Source organism: Lycium barbarum, chromosome 5, assembly GCF_019175385.1.
Source record: "Lycium barbarum isolate Lr01 chromosome 5, ASM1917538v2, whole genome shotgun sequence".
Classification (NCBI taxonomy): domain Eukaryota; kingdom Viridiplantae; phylum Streptophyta; class Magnoliopsida; order Solanales; family Solanaceae; genus Lycium; species Lycium barbarum.
In genome coordinates this window covers 48061153-48083106 of record NC_083341.1, presented here as the reverse complement: position 1 = coordinate 48083106, position 21954 = coordinate 48061153, and the positions used below count along the sequence as shown (strand labels likewise).

At 34.0% G+C, this 21954-nt stretch overlaps 1 protein-coding gene and 1 long non-coding RNA gene across 2 annotated transcripts; both read left to right on the top strand.

The window, feature by feature from the left end:
* The first annotated feature begins 5969 nt into the window (after positions 1 to 5969).
* LOC132640831 (uncharacterized) lies at positions 5970 to 9380 on the top strand. The gene is made up of 2 exons (XR_009582417.1): positions 5970 to 6710; positions 9103 to 9380. It is a non-coding gene; the product is annotated as an uncharacterized LOC132640831 (long non-coding RNA).
* Positions 9381 to 14514: 5134 nt separating this feature from the next.
* On the top strand, positions 14515 to 16845 carry LOC132640830 (probable polyamine oxidase 5). Its single transcript, XM_060357612.1, has one exon. It carries the CDS (start codon positions 14967 to 14969, stop codon positions 16611 to 16613), a length of 1647 nt encoding a protein of 548 aa, XP_060213595.1. The 5' UTR covers positions 14515 to 14966; the 3' UTR covers positions 16614 to 16845.
* The last annotated feature ends 5109 nt before the right edge of the window (positions 16846 to 21954 follow it).

Sequence of the window (21954 nt, the reverse complement as noted above, 5' to 3'; positions counted from 1 at the left end):
AAAGAGGGAAGGGATAAAATGGGTTAGGGGTGGTGAGATGGCATGTCACGTGACATTTACCTCATCGAATTTCATTGCCACATATGACTAGATGTCCATCTTGGACAAACTTAACAGATGACGGGTATATATCAACCAATAGTATAACGGCAATGGTATATTTAAATCTAAAGTATAACAAAAGGTACATTTGGCCCTTCTCCAATGTTTCAATTAAAGTCAACCACAGTGTTGACTAATTGCTACATTCACTATTTTTTTATTTTTAAAAAAATTGATTGAATTAATCACCTAGTGCAAAATATTTGTTCGATCTAATGCATAATTAAATTGAGATAATTCAATATTTCAATTAAATTCAATCACAATGTTGACTACTTGTTACATCTATTTTGTTTAAAGGTGATTGAATTAAATTAAAATTTGTTAATTGTTATTCAATCATATCTAATGCTTAGCTAATTTGAGATAATTTAATGTTTCAATTAGAGTCAACCATAGTGTTGATTACTTGTTACATTCATTTAAAAAAATGACTAAATTGAATCAAAACTTGCTAATTGTTACTCAATTTATCTAATACTTAGCTAAATTGAGATAGTTCAATGTTTCATTCAAAATCAATCATAGTATTGAATACTTGTTATACCCACTTCTTTTTAAAATAATTGATTGAATTCAATGAACAATTAGCAAAACTTTTAATTAATCATGTCTAATGCTTAGATAAACTGGGAAAATTCAATGTTTCTATCAAAGTCAATCATAGTATTGACTACTTGTTACATCTCTTAGTATCGTTTCAATTTTATCAGATGTTCTCGAAGGGATACTACTTGATGCATCGACTTTTTTTAAAATGATTGAGTTAAATCAAAACTTGTTAAATGATACTCAATCATATCTAATGCTTAACTAAATTGAGATAATTTAATGTTGCAATTAAAATCAATCATAGTGTTGACAACTTGTTACATCCATTATTTTTTAAAAGAAAATTAATTGAATTAAATTAAAACTTGTTAATGGTTACTCAATCATATATAATACTTACCTAAATTGAGATAAGTAAATATTTCAATCAAGGTCAGTCATTACCATAGTGTTAACTACTTGCTACATTCACAAATTTATATAAAAAAAAATAGATGAAATTGAACCAACACCTAGCAAAATTTTATCTAATACTTAGCTAATTTGAGATAATTCAATATTTCAATTAAAGTCAACCATAGTGTTGACTACTTGTTACCTCTACTATTTTTGTTTAAATTGATTGAATTAGATCTAAACTTGCTAATTGTTGCTCGATTCTATTTAATATTTAACTAATTAAGATCATTCAATGTTTCAATTAAAGTCAACCATAGTATTGACTACTTGTTACATCTACTTTTTTTTTTATATAAATTGATTGAATTAAATCAAAAGTTGCTAATTGTTATTCGATCCTACATAATACTTAGCTAAATTGAAGCAATTCAATGTTTTAATTAAAGTCAATCATAGTATTGACTACTTTTTACATCCACTATTCTATTAATTGAATTAGAACTAAACTTACTTATTGCTACTCAATTCTATCTAATACTTAGTTAAATTGAGATAATTCAATGTTTTAATTAAAGTCAACCATAGTATTGACTACTTGCCACATCCACTTTTTTTTTTTTAAGTAAATGGATTGAATTAAATCAAAAGTTGCTAATCGTTAGTCAATCCTAAGCATTACTTAGCTAAATTGAATCAATTCAATGTTTCAATTAAAGTCAATCATGGTGTTAGACTACTTGTTAACCCACTGTTTTATTGATTAAATTAGATCTAACCTTATTAATTGTTACTTAATTCTATCTAATACTTAGCTAAATTGAGATAATTCAATATTTCAATTAAAGCCAACCATAATGTTGACAATTTGTTACATCAACTTTTTATTTTTATTTTTTATTTATGAAATTGAATAAATAGCCATCCTATTTGTTTCACTTAATACTTAGCTAAATCAACTTGTTATGTGATTTTAATGGGTAGGAGGGAGTACCTTTCAACGTGGGAACAACAACTAATTAATGTCCGATCTAAATTCAGAACCGATGAATCTAGAATTACTCGGTGGGATTCGTTGCTCCAAAAATCCATGTGATTCTATTCAACATATTCTCTCCGTTTTATTTTATTTGACCCATGTTAATTTGGTACATTCTTTAAGAAAGTTTATAGTAGGGGTGTATTTATATTTTACTAAATTAATATTATTAATGATGCGTTGGAACTCTAAAAAGTTTTTATGTAATTATTTAATACTAAGGGTAATATGAAAAAAAAAAATTAATAAATTCTCTTCATTTGCTAAAACGAATAAGTAAGAAAGCTCTATTTCCAATATAGGGCCAATTAAAGTGAAACGGAGGAGTCTGATACGTAAGGGTAAGGGTGACTTTTGGCCTGTTTGGTCAAACTTCTAAAATCAGCTTATTATGAAAAGTTTTTTTCTTTTTCTTAAAATGCTTTTTAAAAAAGTATTTTTTTGTGAGAAACAGTTTGTATTTGAACAATTAATTTAAAAAACACTTTTGAGCAGCAATTAGCGTTTGACCAAGCTTTTAAGAAGAACTTTAAAGTGTATTTTCTCAAAAGTGTTTTTCAAAAAAGTACTTCTGGGGAAAAACTATTTTGTTTAGCTTCTGAAAATTGCTTCTTGTACTCCCAAAAATATTTATTTTCTCCCAAAAGCTAGGCCAAACACTTCAACTTTTTAAAAATAAGCATCTAACTTTTTAAATATAAGCACCTTTTATGTAAGTAAAAATAACATTGGCCAAACAGGATGTTTGTCTTATGTGCTCTTTCTCCTGTTTTCCACTCCTTTTAGTCTTTGGGGAGTTGGGTAATCGGAGAAAATTTAGGTCATCGATGTACAATATTGTGTCGTTATTTTTATATATTTGGAACTCAAGAATATGTTTACTTTTTCTTAATTAAGCATTGATAATGATGCATCACCTCAGCCCATAAAAAATAATGAGACATTAATGATGCTTAGTTGGACGGAACCAAGTAATTATGGTCTTGATCATGCCATTTACTACAGCGACTCATCGTGAGATCATAACTTAGGCTTCGTCAGTAAGCAAGGGTCTTAGAAACCTAAACAAAGAAGCTTATTCCCCATCCGAACTATCAAATTATTTAATGTGGTTATTAATAATAATTGTCTTAAACATTTTTGGTATTTTAAGAGTTCAAAACACAATTAATTATTTTTTTCTATTTTATTCTTAGTAGAATTTTATTATTAATGAAGATGACACATAAATAAAGCAATCATTTAATGGAGAGATTACAACTTAGATATAATAAAGGTAAAGCTAGTCAAATACCACTCCTAATTAATATTTCTTAAGGGGCGTGTAAAATAAAAAAAAAATTGAGAAGGAGGGAGTATTAATCGTTTTGATAAACATTTTTTTATCCGGTGTGTAGTACTCGCATTAGAGCCCAACTATTTCGGATTCACGACACATAGGGCCCATTCGGGAGAAGTACTCCCTACCGAAAAAAATTCATACCCAGAGCTCGACCCGAGACCTCTAGTTAAGGAAGGAGCAGTCCATCCACTGCACCACATTAAACATAATTGTCTTAAAATATTTGTTTTTCTAGAAAAAACACAAAGTATTTACCACTTTTTGTTTCGAATGATCATCTTTGTTGCTTCAATTATTGGAGTGTTAATTAAGTGAGACGTTTAAGAGACAAATTAAACAAAAGGTAATTTGGACAAATATTCTGATAACGACTGTTTTTTTTTATTTCTCACCCGGTGTTCGGTATCCACATTAGAATCCGACTATGTCCAAATTAGCACCCGTACGAGCCATTTTTAGGAGAAGCGCTCCCTACGAATGATTTTTTCATACGATAACTACGGTTATTGATTTTTAATAAGTGTACAAAAACTTTAAAAGACATATCATTATTATTAATAAATTAGTGTCCTCTTGATTTTGACGCTTTTTTAGACTAAATTGGTTTGCTTAAAACGAAGATAAATTGATTACTGTTACAGCTAGAAGGTAAAGATAACAAACTTTGTAGTTGAAAAAAAAAAAAAAAAACAGAAAAGATGAGAAGCGATTACGTTTATTCCCGACCAAAAAGAGAAACAACATAATGCGTTTTCTAGAGTCACCTTTAAAACATCTAATTTCGTATAGCCTTGATAACTTTTATCTTATCCTTTAAACTAAGCCACGATGCTCACATATCTGTACAGCCTTTTATGAAGAATTAGATAAAGATCAAAGCTTTGGGTATCATAAACTTAACCATGACATATAACGTAAAATATTTGAAGATTAGATGGAGACTAAAATAAATTTAATCTTGGTAATATCTATCAAAAAACTTGTACAAGTATAACGACAGGATGATAGTTACTCATAGTTACATTGCTAGAATTTTATAATGACGAATTTATATTGCAATAAATATTTATCATTATTGCGTGCACGTAAATTCTTAAACTATGCATAGCTTTGAGTCTTTGACCTTTTTACTATTAACACCAATTTTTAAATACATTTTCCATCAGAATATGATTGTGCGATACGAAGTTCACAATGATCTTAAAGTAATATGGACTAGGGGAAGAGGTCCACTTTGTGCATTGATTCTAGAAGTATTTTGATTATTAATAAACAAAATATGAGGATAAATTTCACATATGATAATAATGATGATTTTTTTTCATCAAACCACATAATTATATTTTCTAAAAGAAAAATCACAAAACTTTTATCCTCTATAAACTGTACCATAGGTCCTATTAAAGAAGGGTGGTGCTCCTCATAGAATATCCAAAAGCTTTTCTTTTATCCAATGTATTGTGGATTGTGACCTACTTGATCTTGGTTTTTCTGGCTCTGACTTCACTTGGTGTAATGGATGGGGGCCTGATAGAAGGGTTTGGCAGAGACTTGATAGATCCCTTGTTAATCATTAATGGATGAATTTGTTCAGTTCCACCAATATCAACCATCTTGCAAGAACTGACTCTGATAATTCTCCTCTTCTCATCAGCGCTATGAACAATGCCAATGCCCATATTAAGTATTTCAGGTTTTTAGATTTCTGGGTTGATGAATCTGACTTCCTTGAAGTGGTAAAACAGGCTTGGTTTGACACTCAAGGTTCGTATCTTTGAAGATTCCATTTGAAGCTCGAGAACACCTATAAATGTCTTGGTAACATTTTTTTTATTAGGAAGTCTCTCGTAGACAAAGTCTTTGAGCTGGAGTAGGCAAATGTTGGGGACAACACTGAGAACTGTTGACACTCAATTTTGGCCCTCCTTTCTCATTTAATTAATTTCACTATGCTTCTCAGTCGTGAAAATTCCCCAGAAATGAGTTTGGAATATTTTCACTAATTACTACACTATTTTTAAGATATTATTTCTCTAAAACTAAGAAAGATTTCTATCGTTTCTTAAAAATCACCGAAACATCATTATATTTTTATATATATAATTAAAAAAAAATATTACTAAACATCATGCTTACAATTAAATCACTCAAAAATAGTGTTGATATTCCTATATCAATATTGGCGTTGGCATTTTTCCTTTGATCCTATTTATTACTATGTTAATCATCGTTTATTCTATTTTAAACTAAATACGTATATTAAATTACTTGTATTATAATTTTCATATGTACACGTTTTTGGAAATTAATTAGGACAAAGAAGCATGTTTTTATTAATTGATTAGAAAATAATTCATCTACCAAACATTGGGCCAATTCCCTTCTACTCCAAATTAAATCCCCTTAACCCAAAACACCCCAACCCAATATTAAACGCCCCTGCCCAATATTCAACCGCCCCAGCCCAAACCCAACCGACCCGGCCCAAACCCCCTACAACTAAATCCACTCCATCTTCTGTAACTAAACCAAACGAACCAAACAGCCCTTTTTCTCCTTCAACCAACAGCCCTAACCAAACCACCAATTCAACCATCGCCGCCACCCCACCCCACCCCACATCACGTCACGTCGTCTCACCACCACCACACCCGTCGGACCACCGTATAAAGAATAGACACCATCTCCCATTAACCCCAGTCCGTTTTCTTCAAGTGACAGAGCTTCGAACAGCTCGTCCAAGTCGAATCAACCCCCCAAATCGAAAAAACACGCAAGGATCTTTGGGTTTCTAGGCAGATCTTCCAACAATCCATAGGTTAAAGGCTCGTTCCAATCCGTTGGGGCCTAAAACCATGGAAAAACCATTAGATTCGGACTTCTAGCTTTCACTTCACCTCTGGAAAAAAAATAGGGTGAGAACCGTCACTTTTCTTCATCATCTTTTTTGAAATCTCAGAATTTTCCCTCCCTTTAATCCGAATTTCCAAGGCAAAAGAACAAGCTGTTGAAACACCCAACCTTCGGCTATAAATACTGGCCATTGAGGGCTGTTTTAAACAAGGTTGAACAACCACAAAAAAACCCCTTTTATTTTCATAAACTTTCCCCTCTCGAAAATTCCTTTTGCTAAAACTCGAATTCTCAGAAAATTCTATTTTTTAACTCTAAGTTCTTTTGGCTGTATAATTTTGGTTGTTCTCGGCTGAGCAAGGATCACTTCGAGCGGATTCGAAGACTCGACGACGATAATAGCCTCAGTTCGCTGTCACGGAGAAGGTAATCATACTCGTCCTCTCTTCGTCTTTCATTTTGTAAGAAGTAGAGATGTAGTCGTCCAAGTATTTTTCGTCGCTTGTTTGGTTTGGCTGGCTGGAATTGGTTTGTTCTTCATTTGTCGCGAGCTGGTGTAAAAGGATTAATCGCACTTAGAAGAATTAGTTGTTAATTCATCAAACATGTGTTCGACTTCGTTGCTCGCCTAATTTTCTATTTCGACATTTGTTAGAGCTTGTGATGTTGTAATTCTGTGGTCCGAGTCCGTATAAAAATGGCTAGAAAGACTAACGACACTTAGGAAAACATTAGTCTACTTGGTGAATAGGTCCAATAACTTCACTACCTTAAGCCCCTGATTTGATACCTTAATGAGTTTGGTTTGATATGATGTCAGAACAGAACCAAATCGAGAATACTTGTAATATATTGTGAGAATCTTGCTTGTTGGTTCACTTCTTTTAAAAAATCTATCCCTATGATTTGTATGATCTGATGGCTGCTTTGCTTAAAAATTCCTTGCTGGATTATCAGTTTACTACAGGTTCGAGATTCAATTTTTTTTTCTTCCTTAAAACATGTTCATGCTAAGTATACTTGTTTCTTTATATAAAAGGTTTTAAATTAACTAAAACAGCTACTGTTTTTGGGTTAAGAAGTTGTTGTTTTGATATAAAAGAAAGCTATTGTGTTTTAACTAAAACAGCTACTGTTTTTGGGTTAAGAAGTTGTTGTTTTGATATAAAAGAAAGCTACTGTGTTTTAACTAAAACAGCTACTGTTTTTGGGTTAAAAAGTTACTGTTTTGGTTGGGGAAAGTTACTGGTTTTAATTAAAAAAAAAGGAGTTCAATATCCGAAAGCTAATTGATCTATGGTTGGAGATAAGTAGATAGCTATTGGTGTGTAGCTCCTCTAGTTGAAAAAACAGATTAGTAATCCTTTTAAACAAATCTAGGAGTAGTAGTTGTATTCATTCAAGAGTTTGTTTGGGTGTTCTCTTTTCAATTAAGTGAAGATGATGAGTTTATTGAGTCGTTTTGCCTTGTATTGATCGTAAGAATGCTTAAATCAAGTTGGATGATCATTTTTTTTTTTCATAAATGCTGAGGAATGGTTGTTTTACTTCTCGTAATCTTCGAACTTGTTGAAACTTATTTCATGTACTAGTTATGCTTAAAAGGAGTTAACTAGTATGAAGCTGTACTACCCTCATATGGTTTGATTAAGATTTGAGGTTATCCAAGGAATCAAAAAGGGTTTGAATCTAATTAAATAGAATATCGAATCTAGAAGTTGCTTTATGTCACCTGCTCAAAACAAGAGTTGAAATTTGTTCTCTCCTTCTTGTAGAAGTGTAAATAACTAAATAGGTTATTCCATTTCTTTGTCATGGCTCAAGTTGGTTTAGCCAGTTCACTAAGGCAGTAGCATACGCCCTTTAGATTTGTCTGGACATCAATTCTATTTGGCTAAAGTTTCTACGTGAAAGGGGTTGTTTGTTTCTCTTTAAATGGATAATATTTGAAGCAAGTGAGATACTATATGTGCGTCAAGTCAAAACTTTATTGGATTTACAATTTTACGTTGTCTCTCATGTTTTAAGTATCTAGAGTATTGTCCGGTTACTTGCTCTAGGTTATGCAGTTACTAATTAAAGCTAGGACTTTCTTACTATTGCTTCTGCTTTAAATTTTCCTTTTCTTTCTAATCTCTTATCTGAGTCTTAGTTGACTATTCAGAATTTGTTTATTGTATTTTTAGCATCTTGGCCTAACTCAATAGTTTAGTCATGTACACTGTTAGCTTCACCATCTACTAACCTATCTAACTGCCTTTAAGTTTTTAAAAAAATCATACGTTTAGTTTGGTTGCTGGTGCACCTCTTTTGGGTCTGATTGTTTGAGACTTAAAATCAAGAATATGTTCCTCTATTTCGAGCTTAAATGACTTAATTTTTAAGACTTTGGAACACTTAAAACTTGCATAAAAAAGGGAGTGGGGCTGCTATACTCAAGTTCGGGTGCCATTAATATGCTAACTTATTTTTTCCTTATTTGAACCTAGAGAAAATATGCTAAGTATCTCTGGATATATATTGTTTGGGAATAAGCCAATATGATGTTTTGAAATCTGAGTAAGCTTTAGTTTAATCAAAGTTTCTTGTTGTACATTTAGCTTGAAGCGTTTGGTTGTTCGAGTAGCAATTGGGACTACAATGATCTTCTTTTAAACTGATCGTGGTGTTGCGTTTTGAAAATATGACACGAGAAAGCCTTGTCTTACATTTGATTCTTTTATCCAGCTTTTATTAATTAAAGTTATATAGACTTCTTTTTCCTTGTTGAGAATTGTTTCTAATCCTTATCTTTATCTTTTCTTTTCTTTTTCATGAGGAACCTTGGGAGCATTTGGAGTTATGGCAACTCCAGATTCTGCCCATATCAGAGAACAGCCAGTTGCAAGATTTAATTGCTCGTGTCTAGCCGTCCCCTACTTTCGCATCTCGAGTTTCCGCTCTTCCTTTATTCAAAATTTTAAGCCTTCATATTGTTTGATACGTGCTATTTATATTATTTGACTAACACTCTTGTGAATTTGTATTTTTGTAGTTTTGTTTTGAATTCGTAACTTGACTTAAGTATGTTAGTAAGTTTAGTTATTATCTTCCCTACGCTCTTTTTTAGTGAACTTAGTGTATTTATTTGGATTAGGCATATTAGAATAATCACATAAATGATGTCAACTTTTTTCGGGCTGCAAGGAAAATTGGAATTTTTTTAAAAGATGAAACTGAAATTTCTTTTCAAATATAGAGCAATCTAAGTTTTCCAGGTGTTTCAAAAAAGGGTCAGGTAGAGAATGTGCAAAGGTTAGCATACAGATTTTAGAAGTAAAAAAAAAAGGGACAGAATGGGCGCCAGATTTTGAGGAATAAAAACAAGAACAGTGGCTAAAACCAGGTAAAACAGAGGCTATAAAAAATGAGTTTTGTGACTAACAGATCTGGCATGAGTCATTTTTTGGAATTCTTTGGGTAGCTAACATAAAAGGACCCGGGTCTACAAGTTTAATACAAGAACTCCTACTAAGGCCCAAGTATTTTTAAGAACTATAAGGTATATACTCTACTTTATATGCAAAGATATTATTTTGCATGCATTTTTTTAATGATTTTTCTCATCACATGCACATATACATCTTGTAATAATTATTTTCCTTTACCATGAGTATACCTATAGAATACTTTCATAAACACGTATCCTACATATACTATCTTATTTTCAGTAATTCCTTTGATCATCTTTTCATCATGTGTATACATATATATATTATTTCCATATCATAAAATAGCTATTTTTGAACCATTATATATCGTTTTTCATAGGATATAAACATCGCACATATACATTATTTTTCTAAAATAATATGCATTCCTAATCCTCTCATTTTATACTATTGTATACAAAAATACATTATGAATATATACGTATATGTTTACATCTCATGTATACTAACTACTGCCTCTACAATAAACGTACACATGTACCATTTTCATATACATATATATCACATATACTAGCTAATTCTTTTACATATCACATATATACATTATTTTCTTATAAAAAATATATCCCTCCTTATTCTATATTATACATATTATTCTTATATAAAATAAATGTCACACATATTTTCCTCATGCATACATCAGCATTAACTACTTTCTTTATAAATATGCATTTACTCACATAGTTATATTTACTTTAAAAACCCTTTTTTTATACAAATAGTTTTGAGAGAGTAGTTTCTTTTTCTGCAATTCTTTAAATATTTGATAACAAATAAGAAATAATTAAATAATCCCCCTCTAGTGTTAATTAAACTAAGTTTAAAGACTGTCCTCGGATAGGCTCTGAGGGATGCTTAACACCTTCCTCTCGGGGTAAATAAAACCCTTATCTAGAATCTCATAGGTTTCAAAGACTAAAAATGGAGTTTAATTTTTATAAATGGTTTCCTAATATTTCCTAAAATCAGGTGGCGACTTTGAAAATTTGCAAAACCAGAGAAAACATAGCCTATAAGTTGTGAACTAGTTTTAATCCGTTAAAAAAGGGCGTGACAAGAACAATAGAGCTGAACTTAATAGAGCCAATGCTAATCTTATTAGAGCTCTTGAGAAGAAAGAAAACTTATGGCATCAGAAATCAGGGATCAAATGGTTTGTTGAGGGTGAAATTAACTCAAAAAATTTCACACCGAGAGCATCATTATATTGATTGCGTTAAATCTTATGCTAATCTTACAGCTTCAAGACCTTAGCAAGAAATAGGGTTTGGAGTACATCTATGGAGATGGGATTGAAACCATTAATTTCAAGAGTTATACATGAGGAAACTCAACCTGGGGACTAGAGATTCTATAACCAGGTTCAATGGGAAAAACAAATCATATGATGGTTAGCTTGTTAGAAATGCACTAATATTAATGCTATTCCCTCCCTATGGTGTGAGTGGATTTATCCTGTAATTATTTGGGAAGGTTGAGTCTATGAAATCTTAATGAAAATATGTATTTTGTACGTTGGGGTGATGAAATAGAAGCGTCGTTGACAGATTTCACCTATGTGAGTGGGGAAGTAGGCCGCTTCCTATGATAATTGGACTTGTTCTAAAAAAACTCATGAAAATCGAGATAACACAACACTGTAACGTGTTGGCTTATAAAGCTCATGTGAATACCTTGATTTTTATTTATAAGCACTGATACTTTATTTCCCTCGAGCAGTCATAGTTTAAGTCTGAGACCATTAATGACTCTAGAGTACAAGGTTATTGTTTTACTAAGTGAAGGTTTGATGCACCACACACCTTTCTTATGCATAATAGTCTCCCTTCAACTATTGAAGTCTCTTATTTTAATATTAAAACGAGTGGGGGAATGTTGGAGTTTAGAAGCATTTCAATATTCAAATATTAAAGTGCATGATATATTAGTTGGCATAAAGTGAGAAAAGCGATCAATATAACTCATCTAACCACTGTGACATGTTCTCCCCATTACCTCCTGCTAATTACCCGACTACATATCAAATTATTATCCACTATCTTGACATTTACTATATGAGAAAGTCAGAAAACTCTACACCTACATAAAAGGAAGCTTTCTTTCCAGTGTCATGTGGATGAGAAGTATTATGTTGTAGATGAAAAGAACATTGTATTGCGTTTATAATTTGAGGTTGGTGTAGTGAAAGGGAGAGTTGAGACATAGAAAAATATTCTTAAGTCTCCAACTTATTCTTTACAAAAAGTTTTTTTTTTTTTTTTTGTAGACGGAAGGTGTATTTTTGTTGTGGTGGAGCTTTGGACTCAACAGTTGGTCCACAGTCGTTCGAGTCACATGATGTTGTTGGACTATTTTATCTAGGAGTTTTCAAGTCAAGAGTTGTACTACTGGACCAGTAAAGATTCTACCGCACTAAGTTTGAATCTCCTCAAAGAGAGCGAGATATAGTATGAATATTTATTTATTTATTGTTCATTTTATTTTTCAACTGTAATTTATTGTATTTTTCACCAATACACCGTAAGTCAACTTATGTCATAACAAAAGTTTAATAATCAATTAAATTATATATGTGTATATAAGAGATATTACTCGTTTTATGCTCAAGGGAAAAGAACGTCAGGGTCGTTTGGTTGGGAAACAAGTTATCCCAGAATCAATTATCTCGGGATTGTTATCCCACCCTCTCAAAGGATAAAAATAATACTACAATCCCTAAATAACTGATTCCGGATTTCGCAACTTTATCCCAATCAAACATAAAATAAACTCATCTCAAATTTAATATCGAAGTTTATTATTCCTTAACACTCATATCAAACGAGCCCTTACACTTTACATAGGATGCTGGCTAACATATCCTCATATCATTGTGGCCAATAACATTTCATTGTCTAATAATATGCCGAAATATCTTGAATTTGAACTTTATTGTCGCCACAATAGAAGGCTGAATCCTTTTCCCCGAATGGAACTTTTACTTTAATGTAAGAGAAAGGACATAAATATCTTGGCGTAAGATTACAAGAAGAGCCTCTCAGGCTCTCATTTATTCATTTCATTTTTATCTTTACTTATCTATGTTTATTCATCAATGACCTGCTGTTTTGTATTTACATTTTTTGTTTTAAGTTTTATGCATAAAAAGTATAGTATATACGTCCTTCTTCCTAATTTATGTGGGTCTGTGATTGAGAACAATATTTAAAAGAAAAATAATTTTGTTTTGGAAATTTATAGTCAAACAAGCCATAGCAATTTCTTTGATTATAAGTCATCTCATTAAGGATAAAATAAGAAATTTAAAGTTAAATCATTATTAAATATAGAAACTGTCATTCTTTAAGGACTAAAAAAGAAAAACTATCATATAAATTGAGAGTGATACTGTATTATTTACAGAAACAACTCAATTAAAAGAATTTGCAAGTACTCCCCTCCGCCTCAATTTATATGAATTTATTTGATTGGATATAGAGTTTAAGAAAGAAAAAAGACTTTTGCAACTTGTGATTTTAAAGATATCATAATATTTGTGGCTATAAGACTTTTGAAATTTATGGTCTTAAACATTTCATAATATTTTTGTGACTATAAAAACTTTTCATTAAGAGTAAAAATGAGAAGTTTATATTAGGATTTTAATTCAACAGGTACCACAAACAACCACACTGAAGGAATACCAACAAGCAGCGAAACACAGTGTAATCAGGATGTTGAGAAGTTTTACCAGCATAAATTGCAACTGGTTGGAGGCACTTTTGACAAATGACAGGAAGTGGAATTATTGCTCCTAATGATTGAGCACATGGAACACAACAGACCTCTTGAGTACACATGGGCATACAGTTTCTATTTAGTGGTTGTTTCTTAGTTGGTGGTATTAGCACCCCGGGATGCTCATCCTACTGAGAACTGGTCATTAGTTAGAAAATGTACTGCCTTGGTGCATATAGAGGGCAAATATAGAGCATGTGAGATATAGAAACAGAAGTTCTTTATGGAACAATTATTTCAAATTTCATTCTATTAGTAATTTTTTAACAATTTGTAATATCAAATTAAGACAAGTTATAAGTCTTAATTTGATCATTAGTTTAAATTTTGTATTTTCATTAGCCTTTTGGCTAGAGTTGTACAAACTTCTGGATTTTTTTGATAAAATTTATAAAATTAGCCCTAGGCCAAAAGCCTAGTGGACTATTATTAAAAAAAAAAAAAAAGAAGTTTATATTATATTGCTTTTAATAACTTATAGGGGTTATTCTTCATGTCATAGATTAAGAGGAAATAGGTTTACATAAACTGAAACGGCGAGAGTAAGATGTTATAATGGGTTAAGTTTTACTAATGGTAAAAAAGTTCCTTAAACTCTGAAAGTGTATATCACTTAAATATTTTTTAACCATTGCTTTTCTAATCATAATAATAAGTCAAATGTAAGTCATAAAATGGCTTAATAAGAAAAACAAAAATGTTCCGTGCAACCCGAAATAGGATAACCATTGTTAATGCTAAGTCAACATAGAGTTGTGTAAGTTGATGAGTGTCTAATTTATTACAACTTTGAAAGAGATTCTTGGCTAGTTCTTCACTGACTACTCGGGACCATTTAATGTGTTTCAGTTGGTGGGCCTTTGTTTACCTGATTCACATGTGAGGTCGGTGAAAGGCATCATCAACCTATTATTGGTGTTGGCATCAATATACTCTTGCTTAACCAAAGCTTTTGATGTTTTTAGTAGCTCAATATTACAAATATGTGTACACATGTTTGTGATTGTTGAGGGGGTTGTGAGTTGTTGAAGCTTTCGCGTGTGTCCGCGTGTGTGTGTTTCTTTTTTTTTTTTCTTTATATACGAACTCGAGACATGTATACTAATATTTATGAGTGTAGTTAAAGAGGTGTTTAAGGGGGTGGCATTAGTGTATTGGCTACACTAACAGTGGAGGCTAAGAAAAGTAGAGGCCTGTCTTTATTAGAGAAATAAACTATGGGTAGATAGATGAGTGTCTTTATTAGGGAAATAAACTATGTAAAAGAAGGGGGGGATAACATGTAGTACCCTCCTTATATATTTGATTCTAGTTCATTTATTCCTATACACCCTCACAAAAATTGTTCACTCTTTCTTCCTTGTGTGTCTTATCACTACACAAATAAGATAGTGTTAGCAAATAATAGGCTACAATGGTTACCAAGAAACCAAAAGTTGTGATAATAGGAGCAGGAATGGCAGGTATTACAGCAGCAAACAAGCTCTACACAAGTGCAGGCTCTAAAGAATTGTTAGAGCTGTGTGTTGTGGAAGGTGGTAATAGGATTGGTGGAAGGATTAAGACTTCAGAGTTTGTTGGAAGCAGGATTGAGATGGGTGCTACTTGGATCCATGGAATTGGGGGTAGTCCTGTTTACAAGATAGCTCAAGAGATTAACTCACTTGAATCAGACAAGCCGTGGGAGTGTATGGATGAGTTCTTGGATGAGCCATTGACAATAGCTGAAGGTGGTTATGAGCTCAATTCTTCCCTTGTTGACCCCATATCCAACCTTTTCAAGAAACTGATGGATTTTGCTCAAGGGAAAGCTATAGAAGAAAATGGTGTGTGTAGTGAATTTGTCAATGGATGCATAAAGAATGGTGGCCTAAGTGTTGGTTCTTTCTTAAGGAAAGGACTTCATGCTTACTGGGGTTCAATGAAAGAACAAGAGGAAGTCCAGGGGTTTGATAAATGGACAAGAAAATTATTGGAGGAAGGCATTTTTGCAATGCTTGAGAACACACAAAGGACTTACACATCAGCTGGTGATTTGGAGACACTAGATTTCAATGCAGAAAGCGAGTATCGTATGTTTCCTGGGAAAGAAATAACCATTGCCAAAGGCTACTCCACTATAGTTGAGTCTTTGGCATCTCTTCTGCCGGATGGTTTGGTTCAATTAGGCCGAAAGGTCACAAAAATTGAATGGCAGCCTGATGATGGTGGTCACAACCAATCGTTAGATATCGAAAATGGCGAAGGTACTATGCCAGTAAAGCTGCATTTTAGTGATGGATCAATCATGTATGCTGATCATGTGATTGTCACAGTGTCACTTGGGGTTCTAAAACAAGGGATTCGCGATAATTCTGGTATGTTTAGTCCTCCACTTCCTAGATTCAAGACTCAAGCAATCTCAAGGCTTGGTTTTGGTGTTGTTAACAAGCTATTCTTGCAACTAAGTCCAAACAGTGATGAATTAGATGGCAGTGATGCCATGAGGTTTCCCTACTTGCAGATGGTCTTCCATCAGTCCGACTCGAAGCTAAGGCATCCAAAAATACCATGGTGGACGAGGAGGACAGCTTCTTTATGTCCTATATATGGCAATTCAAATGTTGTATTGTCATGGTTTGCAGGTAAAGAGGCTCTTGAACTTGAATCACTTGGTGATGAGGAGATCATTAATGGGTACTCAACAATGATCTCCAATTTACTAGAAAACTCAAAGCATCTCAACAAGTCCAAATGGTGCAATGGACATACAAATTCTGCAGAAAGTTCCATCAAATTTGATAAGGTCTTAAAGAGCCAATGGGGTGGTGATCCACTCTTTTTGGGGTCATATAGTTATGTGGCAGTTGGATCAAGTGGAGATGATTTGGATACTATGGCTGAGCCATTGCCAAAAAGGAGCAATCATAGTATTAATTCAAAGGGTTCACCTCCACTTCAAATTCTGTTTGCAGGGGAAGCAACACATAGAACCCATTATTCAACAACTCATGGTGCTTACTGTAGTGGACTAAGAGAAGCCAATAGGCTCCTTCAGCACTACCACTGTATTGATATATGATTAAAGTTTGTTGCCATAGAAACTAGGCAGGTTTTTCTCAGTTATTGGCTTTTGTTTTATATTTTTGCAGTGATTATTTATTTTCTATATTCGTTTGGTAAAGATGTTTGTTATTAATTCCTCTGTATGATTGGGAATTTGAGAGAGAAAAAGGGAACTGTAAGAGGGGGGAAGGGGACATATCATTGATGTACTAATGAATGAATTAAAGAAGCTTCTTTTCAATGTGCTATTGCTTTCTGTTTTATTTTATTTGTTATTAAGAGATCTTTTCAATCTCCTTACCTTTACTTTCCTGTAATTTGATGATTCTTTGCTCATAAAGCAGACTACTTCATTATGCTTGAGCACCAATTATTTGATTACTAAATATAAAAGATAAAGAAGCTTTGGATATCATCATGTTTGGTCTAACTTTGGAGTCGCTTTTTGTATGGTTACTTGACAGGATCCGTTAAAAGCGCCTATTCACAGCTAGAAGATTTCTTTGCTTTGAAAGATTTGTTTTTCTTTTAGTCCTCCAAAGAGAAAGTATAAGGAGTGGCGGATCTAAAATTTCTATAATATGGGTGTACCACTAAAAAGGGAAAAAAAGAAATATTAAGTGGGAATTGATCCCTACTCCTTAAGATAGATAACTTAGAATTCAAATAAATGCACCATTTAGCCTTTTTTTGGAGCATATATTAGATTAATAACAACAACATACCCAGTGAAATCTCACAAAGTGGGATCTGAAAAGGATAGAGTGTACGCAAACCTTATCCCTCTCTTAGGAGGTAGAGAGGTTGTTTCCGGTAGACTCGGCAAAAGGACAAGAGCATATATATATATATATATATATATATATATATATATATATTAGACCAATTCTAAAAAATATGTACATAAAATATTTTATTTGACTAAAAGACCATGGGTTTACGGGCACCATTAATTGCCCTATAAATTAACCCCTGGATGAAAAGACTATGAACTGGCTGAATTGATGAGTTAATTCACATTTCAGGATCCCCTTTTTCTGCAGCATTTCCTGCAGAAATAGCTTGAAATCCCAAAATGGCAGTAGTAAAATTCAAAATTAGACCTTCCTTTTTTAACTTTTTGTCAAAACTACTGTCCTTCACCATGAGACAGTAAGTAGGGATGGCTATGGCCATCTGATGACACTTCTGAAATTTTTGTGGTGTCCCCTAGGTTTAGACCCACACTAGAATGACAGGTCCTATTCCATGCATATGCAAACATACTAAGACAGTTAAGCCTCATTAGACTCAACAGTGCCCAAGTCCCAACCCCTTTTGTCACATTGGATTTCTATTCACATAACATCAATCTATTAATTTGACAGAAAGAAAACTGTCCACAAGCAACAAAACTCAGCATATATAGCTTCATGTGTTCATGTTTTGCCATTATTTGAGCTATTACTGCAACATGTCTTTTGGTGTCATTTACGGCTTTTAATTAAGGGCCAAATCAAAGTCAATGTCTTTCTAGTGCCTAAGATTTTCCTGTTATGAGATAACGAGAATTTAAGCAATGATAACGAAAAAGAAGAACATGCAATTTTAACGTGGAAATCCTCAAGGGGAAGAAAACAATGATCGTCACCAACTCTTATTTCTCAATGAAAGATGTTTTACAAGGATACATAATTATGAAGGAAAGTCATGTATATATAGGCTGTGAAAGACCCTAAACCCTGTGGAAATCGGATGACCTCCAAGTTGATTTCCAAGTAGGAAACAGACCGCTTTTTCTAGTGCCTAAGATTTTCCATAGCATGGGAATGCCGCCCCCGGCAATCCCTGTAGTCGATCATAGATACTGGTCCTTACATCAGTCCCACAGACACATAGATACTGGTCTTTACATCAGTCCCACAGACATAACGTTTCCATCATCCAATACTACAATATTTAACATCATTTCCGCATGAACAACCAAACACATAAATCTTCATTTCAATAGTGTAAGTTATCAAAATCTGCTGAGATTTCCCAATGTTTCTTTTGAATTGACTGTTGTAGGGCAATCTTTTTTGTTTTGGGTATTGAATAGTCAAATCAAAGGGAGCTGTTAATGAAGACTATTATTGTTGAGATTTGCCTGGCTTTACCCCAAGAAAGAACTGAAATGGCCCACTTTATGTCTCTTTTCACCCTCATGTGGGCTTCAATCAACCTTTGATAATTTATTCAACATTTTTTTTAATCATAAAGTAACAAATGCGAGAATCCATATTCCCCATAAAGTAACAAATGAGAGAATCCTTTATCAAATTGGACCCTCTTTAATTTCTCTTTCACTCTACTCTAATCATCATTCATTATCAACACTAACAGTAATGCTTCTATTCTTGGATTAGTTCTCCATTCCTTAATTATTTGATAGTTATAGAATCATCCGAGAGTGGCTCGATCATAAGACCAATAAACATTTTTTCTTAAGATGTATTTTATATATATAAGAGTTGCCTCCGCCGAAAGAATTTTTCAAAATTAAAATTGATACGTAGAAACTATACAATCTTGACTTGTTCCATTCATTCACCAAGAGAGAATATATATAGGATACAATCTTGAACCCTAGTGAAACAAGGAAACTAACTAATATATGGTAATTAGTGAAACAAGAAAACTAACTAATAAATGGTAATTATCTCCCTACAAATATGCTACCAAATAATATCAAATAATATAAAGATATTATACCGCAATACCCCCCCTCAAGTTGGAGCATGGGAATCAAAAATGCCTAACTTGGAAAGCAAGAAGTCAAACTGAGTTTTGCCGAGAGCTTTGGTAAAAATGTCTGCCAATTGTGAAGATGTTGAAACGTGTGACGGAGAAATCAAACCTTCATTAATTGCATCACGAACAAAGTGACAATCTACCTCAATGTGCTTTGTTCGTTCATGGAAAACCGGATTTTTTGCGATGTGCAAAGCGGACTGACTATCACAAAATAATTTGATCGCCTTGGGATGTTGTATACCTAAACTCAACAACAGACCTCTCAGCCACTTCAACTCACAAGTGACCGCAACCATGGACCTACATTCAGCCTCTGCAGAAAATCTAGAAACTGTGTGATGCTTCTTTGTCTTCCAAGAGATGTGAGATTGACCTAGAAATACTAGCCAACCTGTCAACGAACGACGAGTAAGTGGACAAGCCGCCCAATTAGAATCACACCATCCCTGCAAAGTCAACTCACTGTCGGCACGTAACAAAAGACCCTGTCCTGGTGTGCCTTTCAAATAACGGACCACTCGTAAGGCCGCTTCCCAATGTTCAATCCGAGGTTCTTGCATGAATTGAGACAAAATATGAACAGAATATGCCAAGTCCGGTCGAGTGACCCCCAAATAAATCAAACGCCCGACTAATCTACAGTAGACCTCCGGATCCGACAACAAATCTCCATTTGCAAGGCCAAGTTTATGATTTTGCTCAATAGGGAACCCACTTGGCTTTGCACCTAACAATCCTGCTTCAGAGATAATATCAAGAGTATACTTGCGTTGACACAAAAACAACCCTGATGAACTACGAGCTACTTCAATACCCAAAAAATATTTGAGAGACCCAAGATCTTTCATTTTGAAACAATCACTCAAATAGGCTTTGAAAGTTGCAAGTGCAGCGGAATCATTCCCAGAAATAATAAGATCATCAACATAAACCAAGATATTAATCTGAATATTCCCTCTAGTAAATGTAAAAAGAGAATAATCAGAATAAGATTGAAGGAAACCGTACCCTTTCAAAGCAGTCACCAATTTTGCAAACCAACATTTAGGGGCCTGTTTCAACCCATACAGCCATTTGCGCAAACGACACACCAACGTAGGATCTGGACTTTCAAACCCGGGAGGGAGCTTCATATACACCTCCTCATCAAGGTCACCATGTAAAAAGGCATTATGAACATCCATTTGGTGAAGTTCCCAATTTTTGGATGCTGCAATGGCTAGGAAGGCTTGAACAGTAGTCATCTTGGCGACCGGAGCAAAAGTTTCATTGTAGTCAATCCCCGCTTGTTGATGATTTCCCAACACAACCAAGCGCGATTTGAGCCGTTCCACATCTCCATTTGACAAAAACTTGGTCTTGTACACCCACTGATTACCAAGTGCTTTCTTACCCGGAGGAAAATGTTCCAAAGTCCATGTACAATTGTCTTCCAATGCACGTATCTCTTCTTTCATTGAATCTCTCCAACCTTCGTGTTTCATGGCTTCTTTGAAGGTCTTAGGATCCTTACCCGAAATAATAGCTGCAAGAAACTTACGATAATTTACAGAAAAATTGTCACAATTAATATAGTGTGCCAAAGGATAAGGAGTACCTGAGGATTGATTGTTAACAGTAGTTGTAGGGGACAGACTATTAGCAAAAACTGAGTGTGTCACATAATCACGAAGCACAACAGAGGGAAATTTGTCCCGAAAACCACGCCCCAAGCCACCTTCCACATTCGTGACTGGGGTATGATATTGCTGCCCCCCCTCGCTGCCAGCGGGCGCTGGGTTCCAGCGGGCTGTGCAGTGGCTGTTGGCAGCCGCTCAGCCTCGCTACCAGCTGGCGCTGGGTTCCCAGCGGGCCGGACAGTGGCCGCTGGCTGCAGCTTGGCCTGGCTGCCAGCAGGCGCTGGTTGGGCAGTGGTTTGCGGCTGCTGCTCGGCAGCCTCCGAACTATCAACTTTGCCCCCTAATTCATCCCCGTACACCATAAAATCACGATCAATTTCAGCACCCTCATCAAAAAAACTAGACGAAATATTAACATCTTCCAGACAAGCAAAAGGAAACACATCCTCCACAAACTTTACATCACGAGAGACAAAAAATTCCTTCGTATCAAGATCAAACAACCGCCACCCCTTCTTACCAAATGGATATCCCACAAACAAACACTTTCTGCTCCGACTAGCAAATTTGTCACCCTGAGTTTTTTGATTATGAGCAAAGCACAAACACCCAAAAGTACGAATAGCATCAAAAGAAGGAGGTTTATTGAATAAAATTTCAAAAGGTGTTTTATTTTCCAATTTGGGTGTGGGGGTATGATTTATGAGATGAGATGCAGCAAGAACACATTCACCCCAGAAAAAAATAGGCAAATTGGCCTGAAATCTGAGAGCCCTCGCAACATTCAACACATGTTTATGCTTCCTCTCTACCCTCCCATTCTGTTGCGGAGTACCCACACAAGAAGTTTGAAACAAAATACCAGTAGCGAAAAAATAATCGATCAAACAATTAAATTCTGTACCATTATCACTTTGTACAACTTTAATTGTTTGATTAAATTGTCGATCAACCATAGCAACA

What these genes read in the sequence shown, in the direction of transcription:
- LOC132640830 (XM_060357612.1), top strand. Translation starts at nt 14,967, where the DNA reads ATGGTTACCAAGAAACCAAAAGTTGTGATAATAGGAGCAGGAATGGCA.